Below are 20,036 nucleotides of genomic sequence, written 5' to 3' on the forward strand. Positions count from 1 at the left end.
TCACTTGGGACAAGTCCCTTCACTTCTCTGTGCCTCAGTTCCCTCATCTGTAAAACGGGGACCGAGACAGTGCGCCCCAAGTGGGACAGGGACTCTGACCATCCCGATTTGCCTATATCCACCCTAGCGCTTAGAGAAGCAGCGTGGCGCAGTGGAAAGAGCACGGGCTTTGGAGTCAGGGCTCATGAGTTCGAATCCCAGCTCTGCCACTTGTCAGCTGTGTGACTGTGGGCAAGTCACTTAACTTCTCTGTGCCTCAGCTCCCTCATCTGTAAAATGGGGATTAAGACTGTGAGCCCCACGTGAGACAACCTGATTCCCCTGTGTTTACCCCAGCGCTTAGAACAGTGCTCTGCACATAGTAAGCGCTTAACAAATACCAACAAATACCAACATTATTACAGTCCTTGGCACATAGTAAGCACTTTACAAATACCATAATAATAGTACAGTGCCTAGCACATAGTAAGCACTTTACAAATGCCATAAAGATAATAATAATAATAGTACAGTGCCTGGCACATAGTAAGTGCTTTACAAATACCATAATGATAATAATAATAATAATGATAAAAATAATAGTAATAGTACAGTGTCAGGCACATAGTAAGTGCTTTACAAATACCATAATAATAATGATAATAATAATAGTAATAGTACAGTGTCGGGCACATAGTAAGCATGTACAAATACAACAGTTACTCTTATTATTCTGCTCCTCTCTCTCCTCCAAGTGGCCCTTACTCATTAGTACAGTGCCCGGCACATACTAAGCACTTTACAAATCCCATAATGATAACAATAATAAAAATAGTAGAGTGCCCGGCACATAGTAAGCGCTTTACAAATCCCATAATGATAATAATAATAATGGTAGAGTGCCCACCACATAGTAAGTGCTTTACAAATACCATAATACTACTACTAATAATAGTAGAGTGCCCGGTACATAGTAAGCGCTTTGCAAATACCATAATACTACTACTACTAATAGTAGAGTGCCCAGCACATAGTAAGCGCTTTACAAATCCCATAATGATAACAATAATAATAACAGTAGAGTGCCTGGGACATAGTAAGCGCTTTACAAATACCATACTACTACTACTACTACTAATAGTAGAGTGCCCAGCACATAGTAAGCGCTTTACAAATCCCATAATAATACTACTACTAATAATAATAGTAGAGTGCCCGGTACATAGTAAGCGCTTTACAAATCCCATAATGATAATAATAATAATGGTAGAGTGCCCACCACATAGTAAGTGCTTTACAAATACCATAATACTACTACTAATAATAGTAGAGTGCCCGGTACATAGTAAGCGCTTTGCAAATACCATAATACTACTACTACTAATAGTAGAGTGCCCAGCACATAGTAAGCGCTTTACAAATCCCATAATGATAACAATAATAATAACAGTAGAGTGCCTGGGACATAGTAAGCGCTTTACAAATACCATACTACTACTACTACTACTAATAGTAGAGTGCCCAGCACATAGTAAGCGCTTTACAAATCCCATAATAATACTACTACTACTAATAATAGTAGAGTGCCCGGTACATAGTAAGTGCTTTACAAATCCCATAATGATAACAATAATAATAACAGTAGAGTGCCCGGCATATAGTAAGTGCTTTACAAATACCATACTACTACTACTAATAGTAAAGTGCCCAGCACATAATAAGAGCTTTACAAATCCCATAATGATAATACTAGTAATACTAATAATAGTAGAGTGCCTGGCACATAGTAAGTGCTTTACAAATCCCATAATGATAACAATAATAATAGTAGAGTGCCCGCCACATAGTAAGTGCTTTGCAAATCCCATAATGATAATAATAATAATAATGGGGTGCTCAGCACATAGTAAGCGCTTTACAAATCCCATAATGATAATACTAATGATAATAATAGTAGAGTGCCCAGCACATAGTAAGCGCTTTACAAATCCCATAATGATAACAATAGTAATAACAGTAGAGTGCCCGCCACATAGTAAGCGCTTTACAAATACCATAATATGACTACTAATAATAGTAGAGTGACCAGCACATAGTAGGTGCTTTACAAATCCCATAATACTAATAATAATAATAGTAGAGTGCCCGGCACATAGTAAGCGCTTTACAAATCCCATAATGATAACAATAGTAATAACAGTAGAGTGCCCTCCACATAGTAAGCGCTTAACAAATACCATAATATGACTACTACTAATAGTAGAGTGACCAGCACATAGTAGAAGCTTTACAAATCCCATAATACTAATAATAATAATAGTGGGGTGCCCAGCACATAGTAAGCGCTTTACAAATCCCATAATGATAATACTACTAATAATAATAGTAGAGTGCCCGGCACATAGTAAGCGCTTTACAAATCCCATAATGATAGCAATAATAATAATAGTGGGGTGCCCGGCACATAGTAAGCGCTTTACAAATCCCATAATGATAACAATAATAATAATAGTGGGGTGCCCAGCACATAGTAAGCGCTTTACAAATACCAAAACGATAATACTAATACTACTAATAGTAGAGTGCCCGGCACATAGTAAGCGCTTTACAAATCCCATAATGATAACAATAATAACAGTAGGGCGCCCGCCACCTTCATTCGATAGTAGTTATTGAGCGCCTACCCCGTGCTGAACACTGTCCTAAGCGCTAGGAAAGTACAATTCCCGGCACCTGGTAAGGGCTTAACAGATACCCTCATCTTCTAGCTCCTTTCCCTGCCGTCCCCGTGTGCCAGGCTCCTGCTCCCTCCCTTCGCCCTCTGCCATCTTCCCCCCGCCCCCGGTCCTTGTCCAGTCCTGTCTTGTCCTCTCCCACAATGCTCTCGGCTTTGGCCCCCTTGGCCCCACAACCGACTGAAGCCTCAGGAGGAGGAGGAGGAGGAGAAAGAGGAAGAGGAGAAAAAGAAGGAGGAGGAGAAGATGGTAGCCCACTAGAAGCCATTAGTCGGCCCCTTGCCCCTCTCACCAACCTGGCCTGGGCCTGTCCAGGTTGAGCCAGGACAGGGCAAGCCGGGCCAGACCAGGCCCCTTCCCCACTCTACCCGGCAACGGCCCCCCCAGCGCGTCTCCTCCAATGAGCGCCCCCGCCTCCGCCGGTCCTCCAATCAGAATCGGCCCCTCCCTCCGTCCCCGTTTCCGATTGGTCCTCCGGGCCGCCGCTCGGGCGGGACGGGGGCGGGACGGGCCCCGGCCGGCGGCGCACGAGCCTCCCTCCCCGCGAGGAGGGAGGGAGGGGCGCGGCTCCGCCGCCGCTGATTGGTCCGGGCGGGGAGGGGCGGGCGCGGCGATTGGTCGGCGCGGGAAGGGGCGGGCGCGGTGATTGGTCGGGGCGGGCGGGGTGGCGGGGAGGGGGAGAGGGCGGGCGGGTGGCAGATGGACGGCCATGGCCTCCGCACCCCGCGATGCCAAGAAGCTGGTCCGCTCGCCCAGCGGCCTCCGCATGGTCCCCCAGCACCAAGACTGCAGCAGCCCCTTCGGGCTCGAAGAACCACAGTGGGTTCCGGACAAGGAGGTAATCATCATCCATCAATAATAATAATAATGTTGGTATTTGCTAAGCGCTCACTGTGCGCAGAGCACTGGTCTAAGCGCTGGGGGAGATCCAGGGTCATCAGGTGGTCCCACGGGAGGCTCACAGTGAATCCCCATTTTAATAATAATGTTGGTATTTAAGCGCTTACTATGTGCAGAGCACTGTTCTAAGCGCTGGGGGAGATACAGGGTCATCAGGTTGTCCCACGGGAGGCTCACAGTCCCCATTTTAATAATAATAACCTTGGTATTTGTTAAGCGCGCACTATGTGCAGAGCACTGTTCTAAGCGCTGTAGATATAGGGTCAACAGGTTGTCCCAGGCTCACAGTTAATCGCGATTTTAATAACAGTAATGTTGGTATTTGTTAAGCGCTTACTATGTGCAGAGCACTGTTCTAAGTGCTGGGGGAGATACAGGGTCATCGGGTTGTCCCACGCGAGGCTCACAGTTAATCCCCATTTTAATAATAATAATAATGTTGGTATTTGCTAAGCGCTTACTATGTGCGGAGCACTGTTCTAAGCGCTGGGGTAGATACAGGCTCATCGGGTTGTCCCACGTGAGGCTCTCAGTCTCCGTTTTACAGATGAGGTCACTGAGGCCCAGAGAAGTGAAGTGACTTGCCCACAGACACAGCTGACAAGTGGCAGAGCTGGGATTCGAACCCATGACCCCTTTCCACCGAGTCACACTGCTTCTCTATATTGCTCTATACACTGAGCCGAGCTGCTTCTCTGTATTGCTCTATATTCTCTATATTGCTTCTGAATAGCAATCAGAAGGAGGCTATTGCTGAAGCGCCTCCTGCATGCCAGGCATTGCTCTAAACGCTGGGATGGATACGAACTGCTGAGGTCTTCTCACCTGGGGCAGTACAGATGAGGCCCGGGGAAATGAAGTTCATCCATTCCGATCATATTTATTGAGCGCAATAATGATGATCATATTTGGGAAGCGCTTACTGTGTGCCGAGCACTGTTCCAAGCGCTGGGGGAGATACAGGGTCATCAGGTTGTCCCACGTGGGGCTCCCAGTCTTCATCTCCATATTACAGATGAGGGAACTGAGGCCCAGAGAAGCAAAGTGACTTGCCCAAAGTCACACAGCTGACAGGTGGCAGAGACGGGATTAGAACCTGTGACCTCGGACTCCTAAACCCGGGCTCTTTCCAGTGAGCCACGCTGCAGGTTTTCTCACGTGGGGCTCATCCCCATTTTACAGATGAGGCCCAGGGAAATGAAGTTCATTCTAATCATATTAAGCGCTTAGTACAGTGCTCTGCACACAGTAGGTGCTCAATAAATACTATTGAATGAATGTATTGAGCGCTTACTATATGCAGAGCACTGTACTAGCCCCAAGGTTACACAGCAGACAAGGGATGGAGCTGTACTGAGCGCCGGGATGAATAGAAGATAATCGGGGTGAACACAGTCCCGAGTCCCGCACGGGGCTCGCAGCCTTCATCCCCATTTGACAGATGGGGGAACTGAGGCTCAGAGAATGGAAGTGACTCACCCAGGGTTACACAGACAAGGGGCAGAGCTGTGCTAAGCGCTGGGGTGAATGCGAGATAACCGGGTTGGACACAGGCCTTGTCCCACATAGGGCTCAGCCTGCTCAGAACGGTACTTGGCACATAGTAAGCGCTTAACAGCTACCATCCTTAGTATTAGGATTGTTAATCCCCATTTTACAGGTGAGGGAACTGAGGCTGAGAGGAAGCAAAGTGACTTGCCCAGGGTCACACAGCTGACAAGGGGGGGAGTGGGGATTAGACCTCAGGGCCTTCTGACTCCCAGGCCCGGGCTCTATCCACTAGACCACACTGCTTTTCCCCACGTGCCGTCAAGGGTGGCCTGTCCCACCCCCGGCCTTTCTCCCCTCTCCTCGGGACTAAAGCGTCCTTTTTTTTTTTAAATGGTATTTTCATAAGCATTTACTACGTGCCAGACACTGTACTAAGCACTGGGGTAGCTTCAAGCTCACGGATTGGACCCAGTCACTGTCCCTCCTGGGACTTTTTCCAGTCCCATCTGATTTAGGGAGTGCCCGTTTATCTTCAAGAGGAATGCTTTTAAGCACTTACTGTGTCCAGAATGCTGTACTAAGCACTGGGGAAAAGTCTATTTGTTTTGCTGTTTATCTCCCCCTTCTAGACTGTGAGCCCGTTGTTGGATAGGGATTGTCTCTATCTGTTGCCGAATGGTACTTTCCAAGCGCTTAGTACAGTGCTCTGCACACAGTAAGCACTCCATAAATACGATTGAATGAATGAATACAAGGGGGAATATGGGCAGAGAATGTAATAATAATGTTGGTATTTGTTAAGCACTTACTATGTGCAGAGCACTGTTCTAAGCGCTGGGGGAGATACAGGGTAATCTGGTTGTCCCATGTGAGGCTCACAGTTAATCCCCATTTTACAGATGAGGTAACTGAGGCACAGAGAAGTGAAGTGACTTGCCCACGGTCAAACAGCTGACAAGTGGCAGAGCTGGGAGTCGAACTCATGACCTCTGACTCCGAAGCCCAGGCTCTTTTCCACTGAGCCATGCTGCTTCCCCAATGTGCTTGCCAAATCTGTAGTACTCTCCCAAACGCTTAGTACAGTGCTCTGCACATAGTAAGCGCTCTGCAAATACCATTGGTGATTACATGCCTGTTTTGAGTTTTCTTATTATCTCCTCTCTAATAATAATAATTATGATGATGGTATTTAAGTGCTTGCAATGTGCTAAGCACTGTTCTAAGTGCTGGGGGAGATACAAGGTTGTCAGGTTGTCCCAGGTGGGGCTCACAATTAAGGTTCCCCTCTTCCACATCTCTCCCCTCTTCCTCTCCTTCTCAGAGGCCCCTGGAGTTGGGGTCACCCTTCCTCTCACCTCTTTTAAGGTTACTTTGTTCTTCTTCAATGCAGCGCGCTTTTGAGAATTCCCTGTCAGTCTTTCCCCTCAGATACCCCTGGGAGATGGGGGGGGGGGGGGTTTGGATTCCTCTGTCTCCCTCCTTGATTATCCTTTCTCAGCGATTCCCCTGCAAAACACTCAAACAATCAGTTATATTTATCGAACACTTACGGCGTGCAGAGCATTGTACCAAGCTTTTGGAAGAATACGCCTCAACAGAGTTGGCAGACACTTTCCCGGCCCATAATGAGTTTACAGTATAGAGGGCGAGACAGAACACTCCCTGCCCCCTTGGGGGATTTTTGTGCTTTAATCAATCAGTTAATGGTATTTATGGAGCATTTACTATGTGCAGAGCACTGTTCTTTGCACTTAGGAGAGTTCAGTACAACAGAATTAATAATAATGTTGGTATTTGTTAAGCGCTTACTATGTGCAGAGCACTGTTCTAAGCGCTTGGGTAGATACAGGGTAATCAGGTTGTCCCACGTGAGGCTCACAGTCTTAATCCCCATTTTACAGATGAGGGAACTGAGGCACAGAGAAGTGAAGTGACTTGCCCACGGTCACACAGCTGACAAGTGGCAGAGCTGGGATTCGAACCCATGACCTCTGACTCCCAAGCCCCTGCTCTTTCCACTGAGCCATGCTGCTTCTCAGCAGGCACATTCCTTGCCCATATTGAGCTTACAGTCTGGAGGGGGAGACAGACATTAATATGACTAAGTAATTTATAATAATTTAAAGCTATATACATGAGGGCTATAGGGTTGGGGAGAGGATCTCAAACGTCCAAAGCTTTAACATTGGTTTGCCCCGTGGCTGTCTCCCCCTCTATTCCCTCAGGATTTCCCCTTCAAATGATCTGGCTGTGGATCTACTTATTTTGGGAGAGGGTTAAGGGGCTCCCCTTGTCCCTCCACTCTCCCCTCCCGTGGATCATCTTCAGTGGTGTTTATTGAGTGTTTCCTGCCTGCTCCCTATCCTCCCCCTGACTTTCCCATCACTGTAAACACCATTATTCTCTCTAGCTCCCAAACCCAGAACCTTGGCATCATCCTCTATTCATCTTTCTCATTCAACCCACATATTCAAGTCTGACATCAAATCCTGTTGGTTCTACCCTCACAACGTGGCTAAAAATCCGCCCTCTCCCCTCCACCCAAACTGCTACCCCACTGATGCAGGGACTTATCCTGTCCCGCCTTGATTACCGCATCAGCCGTACTTCTTGCTGACCTCCCTGCCTCCTGTCTCTTCCTTCTCCAGTCCTTACTTCATTCTGCTGCCCTGATCATTTTTCCGAAAAACGGTCTTCGTCTCCCCGCTCCTCAGAAACCTCCAAGCGTTGCCCATCCACCTCTGCTTCAACCGGAAACTCCGGCCCTTAGGCTTTAAAACATGTTGGCTCACCCCCACTTATTTTACCCCATTGATCGTCTACTACAACCCAGCCCACACATTTTGCTCCTCCGATGCCAACCTCCTCACTGTACCTCAGTCTTGTCCTAGTTGCCAATGACCTCGTACTCATGTCCTCTTGGCCTGGAACTCCCTCCCCTTCACGTATGACAGATCACCACTCTTTCCACCTTCAAAGCCTTATTGAAATCACATCTCCTCCAAAAGGCCTTCCTCAACTAAGTCTTCATTTCCCCGACTCCCTCTCCCTTCTTGTGCCACCTGTCACTTGATATTTATTCACCCCACCCTCAGCATTTAGGTACAGATACCATAACTTCTTGTAACGTCTGTCTCTCCCGCTAGGTTGTTCGCTCCTGGTGAGCAGGAAATGTAACCCCCACCCTGTTGTGTTGTACTCTTCCAAGCACTTTGCACAGTGTTCTGCACATTGTAAGGGCTCAATAAATGCCACTGATGGTGAAAGATTTAATAATAATGATGACATTTGTTAAGCGCTTACTATGTGCCAAGCACTGGGGCGGGGGGATACAAGGTAATCAGGTTGTCCCACGTGGGGCTCACGGTCTTAATCCCCATTTTACAGATGAGGGAACTGAGGCCCAGAGAAGTGAAGTGACTTGCCCAAAGTCACACAGCTGACAAGTAGCAGAGTTGGGATTAGAACCCATGACATCTGACTTCCAAGCCCGGGCTCTTTCCACTGGGCCATGCTGCTTCTTCGTAGACATGATTCTGGCCCTCAAGGAACTTGTGATCTAGCGGGAAAGACAGACATGAAAATAGATTACAGTTAGGGAAGTGTCAAGCACTGTACTGAGCGCTAGTGTAGGTACAAGATAATCAGTTCAGACACAGGGCTCACAGTCTAAGTAGGAGGGAGAACATGTATTGAATCTCTTTCTTACAGATGAGGAAAACTGAGGCACAGAGGAGTTAAATGCCTTACCTAAGGTCACACAGGCAAGTGGCAGAGCTGAGAATAGAGCCCCGGGTCCCCTGACTCCCGGGCCCGTGCTCTTTCCAGTGGGCCACAATGCTTCTCGGAACAATCTTTTAGAAGAATGATCTGGGCAGCAGAGGGAATTATGGACTGCAGGAGAGAGAGGTTAGAGTCAGGGAGGTCAGCTAGGAGACTGTGGCAGTAGTTAAACTGGGATATAGCTTGAGATAGTTGAGATATAACGTAGAGAAGAAGCCTGGCTTGGTGGATGGAGCAATCCGGCTCTGTCATTAATCTTCTGTGTGACCTTGGGCAAGTCACTTCATTTCTCTGGGCCTCAATTCCCTCCTCTGTAAAGTGGGGATTAAGACGGTGAGCCTCAGGTGGGACATGGACTGGGTCCAGCCTGATAAGCTTGTATCTACCCCAGTGCTTAGTACAGTGCCTGACACATCGTAAGTGCTTAACCATTAAAAAATAAATAAATAAATCACAGGTACTTGGACCATCATAGTAGCAGTTTGGATGGAGAGGAAGGTGCAGACTTAAGGACGATGGGAAGATAGAATCGACAGGATTGGGCGACTGACCAAATCGGCAGGTAGGAGAGTCAAGGACAATGATGAAATTGTGGGCTTGTGGGCAGGGACGGAGGGAGGTGTTGACAACAGGATTGGGACAGTTGGGAAGAGCTGGGAAGATGAGGAGTAGAGTTGGGAGAGAATAAAGTCAAGTACTCAAGGACCTTACAGTCTCTCTGGGGAGGCAGACGCTAAAATAAATTATAGGAAGGGGAAGCAACCTTTATTTACATAAGCGGGTGGGGGGATTTTGTTTAGAGAGTATGGACTCAAGTAAATGGGTGGAGGGAAAACAGAGTGAGGTGATTGTTGATTAATCTGGAAAGGCTTTCATTTAATTGTCGTATTTAGTGAGTGCTTACTGTGTGCAGAGCACTGTACTGAGCGCTTGGAATGTACAATTCGGCAACAGATAGAGACAATCCCTGCCCAACAATGGGCTCACAGTCTAAAAGGGGGAGACAGACAGCAAAATGAGTACTCAGGTATCAGTACCATCAAGATAAATAGAATCATAGATATAGACACATCATTAATAAAATGGAGTAATAAATAATAGATACAGATATACACAAGTGCTGTGGGATGTTGTTTAAGTAGTAGGGCTTCCCCTCACTCCTCGCTCCATCCCAGCGTGGCTCAGTGGAAAGAGCCCGGGCTTGGGAGTCAGAAGTCATGGGTTCGAATCCTGACTCCGCCGCTTATCAGCTGTGTGACTGTGGGCAAGTCACTTCCCTTCTCTGTGCCTCTGTTACCTCATCTGTAAAATGGTGATGAAGACTGTGAGCCCTTGTATCCCCCAGCGCTTAGAACAGTGTTCTGCACATAGTAAGCGCTTAAATATTATTATTATTATCCCTTCATTTTTTTTTATGATATTTGTTATGCGCTTACCTAGTTATCAAGCACTGTTCTAAACATTGGGGTAGGTACAAGTTAATTAGGTCAGACGCAGTCCCTGTCTCACATGGGGCTCACAGTCTAATTAGGAAGGAGAACAGGTATTTAATCCCCATTTTACAGTTGAGGGAACTGAGGCACAGAGAAGTTGTGACTTGCCCAAGGTCACCATAGCAAGGAGTTGGCAGATCCAGATTAGAACCCATGTCCTCTGACTCCCAGATCTGTGCTCTTTCCACTTGGCTGCTTCAAACTGATTTCCTCAGTTCTCTCCTCTACCCCTCACCACCTCCACCCTCACTGTGCTGGCTTCCCCTGACAGGTTCTTTCATCCCCTTGAAGACTTTCCTTTTGGACCTCCCCTTTCTCTTGCATCCCCACCTCTGGAATGGCCTTTTTCCCTGCTGGTGTCCATGAAATCTGTGTCTCCCACGCTTAATTACTATTGTCCTCATCAGTGGTATTTATTGAGAATTTACTGTGGGCAGATCACTGTACTAAGTGCTTGGGAGAGTACAATAGAGCAGAGTTGGTAGACGTGTTTCCTGCTTACAACAACTTTACAGTCTAGAGGGAGAGACAAATATTAACATAAATAATTTATAATCTGTAATTTGTAATGGCCTCTCTTTCCTTTCCCGCCTCCTTGACTAATACCTCAAACTTGATTTCCCGGATTCTGACTTTCTGGCTTTTAGTAGTTTGTTGGGATTTTTCCTCCCTCCAAGAGATCTTTTTGCATCTGAGGAAATCTTCTGGAACACCTTGTGCTTTATGAACACAAATTTCCCTTCCCTTCATGCTCCACAGTCAGGGGATTGACGTTAATGGATCTTGGGGGCTTGGCGTAGCTGACTTTCGGGAGATGTTGAGGTGACAGAGAAGGTTGCAGTGAAATAACTGCAGTATTCTCTGGATGGATTCCCCTGACCTCCTCTCTCCTCACCCCGATATTTGAGCCATTTTGGACACGGCACTCGTGTTGTTTTTTTGAATTGGAAAAGTGTTTTGCATCTCGGCATAATTCTAACCAGGCACGGTTTTTCCAAATGACAATTTAGGCGGTGTTTCGGCTTGGGAGCTCCTTTGAGCCGGGCCAGGTATATATTGCTTAGTACAGTGTCTGGCACATAGTGAGCGCTTAACAAATACCATTAGCATTTATTATTATGATCCGTTCCTCCTGGAGAGGGTCGCTTTGTTCGAGAAGCCTTATGTGAACGCGGGTCATCTTGGGGGTGCCAAGGAAGCACTCTTTCTTGTCCCTCCCCAAAGGGATTTCTCCTCTGTTTTAGAGCCCTAAAAGGAAGTAGCACAATGTGTTGGGCTCAGGCCCTTTCGTAGCATTCATGCCCAGAGTATTCCCGTGGGATGCCAGCATTCCTGCTCTTTCTCTTCCCCCCGCCCCCGGCCCTGCCCAAAGCAGCGCCGGCAGCCCCCTTGCTGACTAGTTAGGTGTCGCTGGCCTAGCTCACCCCATCCCCGGGCTCAACCCAAGAAACGGAGGGGGCCAAACCCAACCATCTGTCCCAAATCGGTGGCTTTATCTTCTCAGTGAAGCCCAGGAATTCTGTGGAGAACTTCTGCCCAAATGCCTCGGTTATGCTGATGTCGATGGACGAAATGAAATTTTTCAGCGGATGGCTCCATCAGCCAATCAACCGATGGTGTTTATTATTAATAATAATAATACGCCGACTGTGCAGAGCAACATACTAGGAACATACTTGTTCTTATGTAATGGTATTAGTTTAGACTGTGAGCCCATTATTGGGCAGGGATTGGCCCTATCTGTTGCCAAATTGTACATTCCAAGCGCTTAGTACAGTGCTCGGCACATAGTAAGCGCTCAATAAATACTATTGAGTGAATAAATGAATGGTATTTGTTAAGCACTTACTATATACCAGACACCGTACTAGGGCTGGGGTGGATACAAGCACATAGGGTTGGACACAGTCCCTGTCCCACAAGGGGCTAACAGTCTCAATCTCCTTTTTACAGGTGACGTTAGACCCGTTCCCCACCCACAAGGAGTTCCCAGTCTAAAGGGAATGTGCTCCTCCATAGTGCATCATAGATGATGAAGAGCCGGGTACAGGCTAATTACTGATTCACTCCACCCACCTGCCCCTGCAAGGGTAAAATTACCATCTAAACAGCATGGTCTAGCGGACAGAGAACGGGCCTGGGAGTCAGAAAGACCTGGGTTCTAATTCCAACTCTGCCTCTTGTCAGTTTTGGGACCGTGGGCAAGTCGCTTCTCTTCTTTGTGTCTGTTACCTCAACTTTGTAATGGGATAAGACTGTGAACCCCATGGGGGACAGGGATTGTGTCCAACCTGATTTGCTTGTATCTACCCCAGTGCCTAGTACAGTGCCTGGCACCTAGTAAGTGCTTAATAAATACCAAAATTATCGGTATTACTGTCTGCAGCCCACCAACAATTTTCTTGTCCTATTTTAAGGGTTCTTTTTCTTTTAACTGGAGATGACTTTGTAGTAGAGTTGCTTTGGCTTTGAGGAACTTTTTTCTGATGTTTCCTTTTCCCCAGTTTCACTCAAAGCCTTCCCCGATCAAACACTCTTTTCCCCGACTCCCTTGCCCTCCTACCTTGTCTTTAAACTTGGATCTGAACCCTTTTTCGCATTTGGTATTCACCCCATCCTCAGTCTCACAGCACTTAGGTACATAACTGTAAATTATGTATATTATTGTCAGTCTCCCCAGCTAGATAATAATAATAATAATTGTGGTGTTTAAGCACTTAATGTGGGTCAGGCACTGTAGTAAGATCTAGGGTGGATACAAGATAACCAGATTGGAATAGCAGAAAAGACTCCCTGTTACACCGCATGCTTATCTGACCTTTTTCAAAGCTGGGGTCACTTTGGAAGGGCTCTTTCTAGCCCTCTGCTTTCATCCCTCCAAGTTTCTCCGAGTCTGTTGTAACTCCCTTAGAGGTTGAGTCTGATGAAATGCCGGGTGGCCTCAGGGCCCTGTTGCTCCCTTGCATTTTTCCGAGGGCGGCTTCCTTATGTAATGGTATTTGTTAAGCACTTAGTATGTGCCGGGTACTGTACTAAATGCTGGCGTGGATACCAGCAAATCGGGTTGGACACAGCCCCTGTCCCACGTGGGGCTCACAGTCTCACTCCCCATTTTACAGATGAGGGAACTGAGGCACAGAGAAATGAAGTGACCTGCTCAAGGTCACACAGCAAACAATTGGCAGAGCTGAGATTAAAACCTATGATCTCCTGAGTTCCAGGCCCCTGATCTGTCCACTAAGACATCCTGTACCGGAGGGCTGCCTTAGGGAGGAAAAAGCACCATGTACCTATTCAATGGAAACTGACTGTTGCTTCGGTTTCTGCCCTGAAGAAACCCACCAATGGCTCGCTGATGTTTAGCGTTGTATTGGACTCTCCCAGGCAGTTAGTACAGTGCTGTGCTCACAGTAAGCGCTCGATCAATACGCTTAAATGAATGAAGGAATGATGTGCCCACTTTGGGGAATGAATAGACTCTGGCTTTATGGAAGACTGGTTTGGAGCTTGCTCCATAATGCTCTAACATGTCACTGGCTTCCTCTCTTTTAATTTTTTGTTTTCTTCTCTCTCTCATGGACTTGGGGGGCCAGCATGGTGGCAAGCACCAGAGTCACACTGAAATCATCTAAGGGAAGGCTTTCCCTGACTAAGCCCTCATTTCTTTACATTATGTATTCTAAATTACTTAATAATTCATATTAATGCCCATCTCCCTCTCTAGATTGTAAACTCCTGTCTACCAACTCTGTTGTGTTCTCCCAAGCTCTTACTACAGTGCCCTCCGCACGGTAAGCACTCAATAAATACCGTCTATTGATTGAAACTAAAAGACTACCTTGCCTTGATTTCCCTCTTCCCGTTTCCCAGTTATTTAAACTTAGGCTAAAGCGTATTTTGCTCAGCAAGCAGCAAGGGAGAGGTGGGGGAAATAAGAGAAGTTACTCAGAATCATTTTTCTGTTTTCTCAGTTGAGACTGTCCTGTTCCTTGCTTGTTTATGTATTGAGCAACAGGATAAAAGCTTGCCTCAGCTCATGGTACGAGGAAGCCTGCCAGAGATGTAACTCGTTAGTTCTGCTTGCTGGATTGGCTTGTTCCCTCTCGTTTAAGAAACAGTATTGTTCCAGACAGCTTTGCACTTCGGATTCCTTTCTGCTCCCAGTGAAACCCCAATGGCTGGCCTTTCCTCCTTAAAATCCCCTGCTTTCAGTCAGTCAGTGGTATTTATTGAGAGTTTACTGTGTGCAGAGCACTGGACTAAGCGCTTGGGAGAGTACATTTCAACAACAGAGTTGATAGATCTGTAACCTGCCCATCAGGAGCTTAAAGTTGTTTTTTTTTAATATTTATGTGGAATTGAAGGGCTTACTCTGGGCTGCCACTGAACTAAGTGCTGGAAAAGATACAAATAATCATGTTGGCTACAGCTCATGTCCCATATGGGACTCACAGTTTTAATCCCTGCTTTACAGATAAGGTCACTGAGGACAGGCTAGTGACATGCTCAAGGTCACACAGCAGCCAAGTGGCCGAGCCGCCATTAGAATCCAAATCCCCTGACTCCCAAGCCCGTGCCCGTGCTTAACAAATATCATAAAAAATTCTTAGTACTGTGCCTGTGCTCGACAAATACTGCAAGCTCCTTGTGGGCAGGGAACGTGTTCATTATATTGTTGTATCGTACTCTCCCAAATGCTAGTACAGTGCCCTGCACACAGTAAGTACTCAATAAATACCACTGATTGATTTATCGATTATAACTACTACATTGGAGGTTTTCTCTTGGGAATGATTTTATTTTCACTTTGGGAAGTAGGGTTGATTTTTGTGCTAGGTGTTCTGGAATTACTCTGCCTGTCTTTATTCAATAGTATTTATTGAGCGCTTACTATGTGCAGAGCACTGTACTAAGCGCTTGGGATGAACAAGTCGGCAACAGATAGAGACAGTCCCTGCCGTTTGACGGGCTTACAGTCTAATCGGGGGAGACAGACAGACAAGAACAATGGCACTAAACAGCGTCAAGGGGAAGAACATCTCGTAAAAACAATGGCGACTAAATAGAATCAAGGCGATGTACAATTCATTAACAAAATAAATAGGGTAACGAAAATATATACAGTTGAGCGGACGGGTACAGTGCTGTGGGGATGGGAAGGGAGAGGTGGAGGAGCAGAGGGAAAAGGGGAAAATGAGGCTTTAGCTGCGGAGAGGTAAAGGGGGGATGGCAGAGGGAGTAGAGGGGGAAGAGGAGCTCAGTCTGGGAAGGCCTCTTGGAGGAGGTGATTTTTAAGTAAGGTTTTGAAGAGGGAAAGAGAATCAGTTTGGCGGAGGTGAGGAGGGAGGGCGTTCCGGGACCGCGGGAGGACGTGACCCAGGGGTCGACGGCGGGATAGGCGAGACCGAGGGACGGCGAGGAGGTGGGCGGCAGAGGAGCGGAGCGTGCGGGGTGGGCGGTAGAAAGAGAGAAGGGAGGAGAGGTAGGAAGGGGCAAGGTGATGGAGAGCCTCGAAGCCTAGAGTGAGGAGTTTTTGTTTGGAGCGGAGGTCGATAGGCAACCACTGGAGTTGTTTAAGAAGGGGAGTGACATGCCCAGATCGTTTCTGCAGGAAGATGAGCCGGGCAGCGGAGTGAAGAATAGACCGGAGCGGGGCGAGAGAGGAGGAAGGGAGGTCAGAGAGAAGGCTGACACAGTAGTCTAGCCGGGATATAACGAGAGCCCGTAATAGTGAGGTAGCCGTTTGGGTGGAGAGGAAAGAGCGGATCTTGGCGATATTGTAGAGGTGAAACCGGCAGGTCTTGGTAACGGATAGGATGTGTGGGGTGAACGAGAGGGACGAGTCAAGGATGACACCGAGATTGCGGGGCTGCGGGACGGGAAGGATGGTCGTGCCATCCACGGTGATGGAGAAGTCTGGGAGCGGACCGGGCTTGGGAGGGAAGATGAGGAGCTCAGTCTTGCTCATGTTGAGTTTTAGGTGGCGGGCCGACATCCAGGTGGAGACGTCCCGGAGGCAGGAGGAGATGCGAGCCTGAAGGGAGGGGGAGAGGACAGGGGCGGAGATGTAGATCTGCGTGTCATCTGCGTAGAGATGGTAGTCAAAGCCGTGAGAGCGGATGAGTTCACCGAGGGAGTGAGTGTAAATGGAGAACAGAAGAGGGCCAAGAACTGACCCTTGAGGAACTCCAACAGTTAAAGGATGGGAGGGGGAGGAGGCTCCAGCGTAGGAGACCGAGAATGATCGGCCAGAGAGGTAAGAGGAGAACCGGGAGAGGACAGAGTCCGTGAAGCCAAGGTGAGATAAGGTATGGAGGAGGAGGGGATGGTCGACAGTGTCAAAGGCAGCAGAGAGGTCAAGGAGGATCAGAATGGAGTAGGAGCCATTGGATTTGGCAAGAAGGAGGTCACGGGTGACCTTAGAGAGAGCAGTCTCGGTAGAGTGGAGGGGACGGAAGCCAGATTGGAGGGGGTCTAGGAGAGAATGGGAGTTAAGGAATTCTAGGCATCGATTGTAGACGACTCGTTCTAAGATTTTGGAAAGGAAGGGTAGTAGGGAGATAGGACGATAACTGGAGGGGGAAGTGGGGTCAAGAGCGGGTTTTTTTAGGATGGGGGAGACGTGGGCGTGTTTGAAGGCAGAGGGGAAGGAGCCCTTGGAGATTGAGTGGTTAAAAATAGAAGTTAAGGAAGGGAGGAGGGCAGGGGCGACGGTTTTAAGAAGGTGAGAGGGAATGGGGTCCGAGGCGCAGGTGGAGGGGGTGGCACTTGCGAGGAGGGAGGAGATCTCCTCTGAGGATACCGCAGGGAAGGATGGGAAAGTAGGGGAGGGGGTCGTTGGGGGGGAGGGGAGAGGCGGAGGGGTGACTTTGGGGAGCTCAGACCTGATCGTGTTGATTTTCGTGAGGAAATAGGTGGCCAGATCATTAGGGGTGAGAGATGGGGGAGGGGGAGGAACAGGGGGCCTAAGGAGAGAGTTAAAGGTCCGGAACAATCGGCGGGGGTGACGGGCATGGGTGTCGATGAGGGAGGAGAAGAAGCTTTGCCTGGCGGAGGAGAGGGCAGAGTTAAGGCAGGAAAGGATAAATTTGAAGTGTGTGAGGTCGGCTTGGTGCTTGGACTTTCGCCAGCAGCGCTCAGCAGCTCGAGCATAGGAGCGTAGGAGGCGGACGGAGGAGGTGATCCAGGGCTGTGGGTTAGTGGCGCGAGAGCGGCGGAGGGAAAGGGGGGCGAGAGAGTCGAGATGAGTAGAGAGGGTGGAGTTGAGAGCGGAGACCTGATCGTCGAGAGTGGGAAGAGAGGACAGGGCGGCAAGGTGAGGCGAGATGCTATTGGAAAGACGGATGGGATCGAGAGAGCGGAGGTCTCTGTGGGGCAGTAGCGAAGATTTGCAGGGGGAGGGAGTGTGAGAGATGAGGCAGGTGAGAAGGTTATGGTCCGAGAGAGGGATTTCAGAGTTGGTGAGTGAGGAGATAGTGCAGCGGTAGGAGATGACAAGATCGAGGGTGTGACCGAGTCGGTGAGTGGGCGCGGTATGGTGGAGGAGGAGGTCGGCAGAGTCGAGGAGGGATAGCAGGCGGGCGGCAGAGGAGTCATCGGGTACATCCGTATGGATGTTGAAGTCTCCAAGGATCAGAGTGGGCAGAGAGAAGGAGAGAAGGAAGGTGAGAAAGGGGTCAAGGTGGTTGAAGAAGTCGGAGGTGGGACCGGGAGGGCGGTAGATGACGGCGACAAGTAACTGAAATCACGACTTCACCAAATGAAACCGAGATGTCAAGTCTGATGAAAATGCCAGGAAATAAAACAACCCCAACTCCTTCCTTTCCCCATTATTTGATTTAGTCTCTGAAGCTTTTTTCTTTTTGTATGTTTTTGGTAACCATTCTGGCCACCCAGCATCTGTCATCATCTGACTTTTCCTCATCTCCTGTTTCATTGTCTTTTATCACATTAGCAAATTAGTTTAATCATGATCGGACTGACCTAACTTCCTAATAGGAATAGGCATCAGGAAGACTTTTTGGCTTAAAATCGTTCTGGTAATTTACAATTTCTCTTTTGGGGTATTCGAAGCACAGGTAAATGCTTCTTGATGGTTTATTAAGCCAACAAAAGTTCATTTTGTAGTTTCTAGGCTGTAAGCTTGTTGTGGGCAAGGAACATGTCTGCCAACTCTGTTGTACTCTCCCAAGTGCTTAGTACAGTGCTCTGTACCCAGTAAGTGCTCAGTAAATATGATTAATCGATCGACCCTTATGCTTAGAAACCAGGCTTTGTTTCCCTCTCTTCCCCCCAGACTAGGTCGATCATGAAGTGTTTTCAGTATGGAGTTTATTTTGGGAGCATTCACTGAACACCAGAATCTTTTCCATAGACCGTCCCCACAAGCCCTCAATCCGGCCAACAGAAGGTAGGGGAGGCAAGGGTGCCGATCTTCAAATAGCCTTTGGTGTTGACTTTGTGTTTTGTCGATTTAGCCCCAGGGAACTAGTGTGTTGTGTATTGGAGTCCTTCATACTTGAAGAAGGCCCCCAAAGACCCCAGGGGAGGAGCAGTTGGGAAGCTGCCCAGAAGGGACCGGAACTACGTTCCCCATGGCTGGCCCTCCGCCCTCCTCCATTCTCTTTCCCCATTTTCATTCAGTGGTATTTATTGAGTGCCTGCTGTGTGTGGAGCACTGTACTAAGCACTTGGGAAAGTACAATGTGGCAGTAAAGACAGTCCCCCCCCCAACAATAAGCTCACAGTCTAGAGTGGGGGAAACAGACATCAATATAGATAAATAAAATGACAGATATATACATAAGTGCTATGGGACAGGGAGATGGGGGGAAGAACAAAGAGAGCGAGTCAGGGCGATGCAGAAGGGAGTGGGAGATGAGGAAAAGTGGGGCTTAGTCTGGGAAGGCCTCTTGGAGGAGATGTGCCTTCAGTAAGGCTGTAAAGGGGGGGAAGGTAATTGTATGGTGGATTTGAGGAGCGATGGCGTTCCAGACCAGAGGCAGGATGTGGGCAAGGAGTCAGCGGCGAGACAGGTAAGACTGAGGCACGATGAGAAGGTTAGCATTAGAGGAATGAAGTGTGTGGGCTTCCCCTCTCTCTCGCCCCCTTCTCACTCCAACCCTCTTCTCACTCCGCAGTGCTGGCCTCCACTGTTGGGAGAGGGCCTTTAAATTAAGGTAAATCAGCTCTCCTCATCTGTTCTCCATCCCACCTATTGCAGTCTTTACCTTTCCTGGGGTTTTTCTTCAATATGTAGAAAACACAGAGTCCAAAATCCGAGGGATCTAAACACCTCCCTTTTGAACCAAGGAATCTGTTTGAAGTGGAATTTTTAGCTGTTAATAATAAACAGTGTGTGGTGTATCCTCAGTTGTTAGGACTAACCTAGCCTTAATTCAGCCTTGATGTTTACCACTTAACCTTTTCACCAGTTTTTCCTCCTTTGAATTTAGTAAGTAAATATCGGAATGCCACATGATCAAAGTTTAGAAATTAAGATAATAAGGCTACCCTGCCAATCTAATTTTGATTATTTGAACAGAGCACAGTAATGAGGCCTGACAGGACATCAGAGATAAGTGCCCACCCTTTAAGGTGTTTCGGTCTTATGATTCGGATAGGGCAAATGCAGATAAGGTGGCTGTTATATATG

The 20,036-nt window shown here is 47.8% G+C and overlaps 2 protein-coding genes across 7 annotated transcripts in view; one reads left to right on the top strand and one right to left on the bottom strand.

The window, feature by feature from the left end:
• Positions 1–3,094, bottom strand: part of XRCC3 (X-ray repair cross complementing 3) — a 53,033-nt gene extending 49,939 nt beyond the window's left edge. For both annotated transcript variants that reach the window (XM_029065836.2, XM_039912078.1), the window contains exon 1: positions 3,011–3,094. The gene's annotated coding sequence lies outside the window, so the exon portion shown is untranslated. The remainder of the gene's footprint in view (positions 1–3,010) is intronic.
• A 302-nt stretch (positions 3,095–3,396) lies between these two features.
• The window catches only part of ZFYVE21 (zinc finger FYVE-type containing 21), a 51,841-nt gene continuing 35,201 nt past the window's right edge, over positions 3,397–20,036 (top strand). For 2 of the 5 annotated variants that reach the window (XM_029061861.2, XM_029061870.2), the window contains exon 1: positions 3,397–3,552. In XM_029061861.2, coding sequence (XP_028917694.1) covers positions 3,424–3,552 — 129 coding nt within the window. In that variant the 5' untranslated portion in view covers positions 3,397–3,423. Of the gene's footprint in view, positions 3,553–9,345; positions 9,451–18,677; positions 18,792–19,541; positions 19,561–20,036 lie in introns of those variants that run through there. The other 3 variants (XM_029061889.1, XM_029062038.2, XM_039912091.1) reach the window with 3 other exon arrangements.

This window comes from Ornithorhynchus anatinus, chromosome 1 (genome assembly GCF_004115215.2).
Source record: "Ornithorhynchus anatinus isolate Pmale09 chromosome 1, mOrnAna1.pri.v4, whole genome shotgun sequence".
Taxonomy (NCBI): Eukaryota; Metazoa; Chordata; class Mammalia; order Monotremata; family Ornithorhynchidae; genus Ornithorhynchus; species Ornithorhynchus anatinus.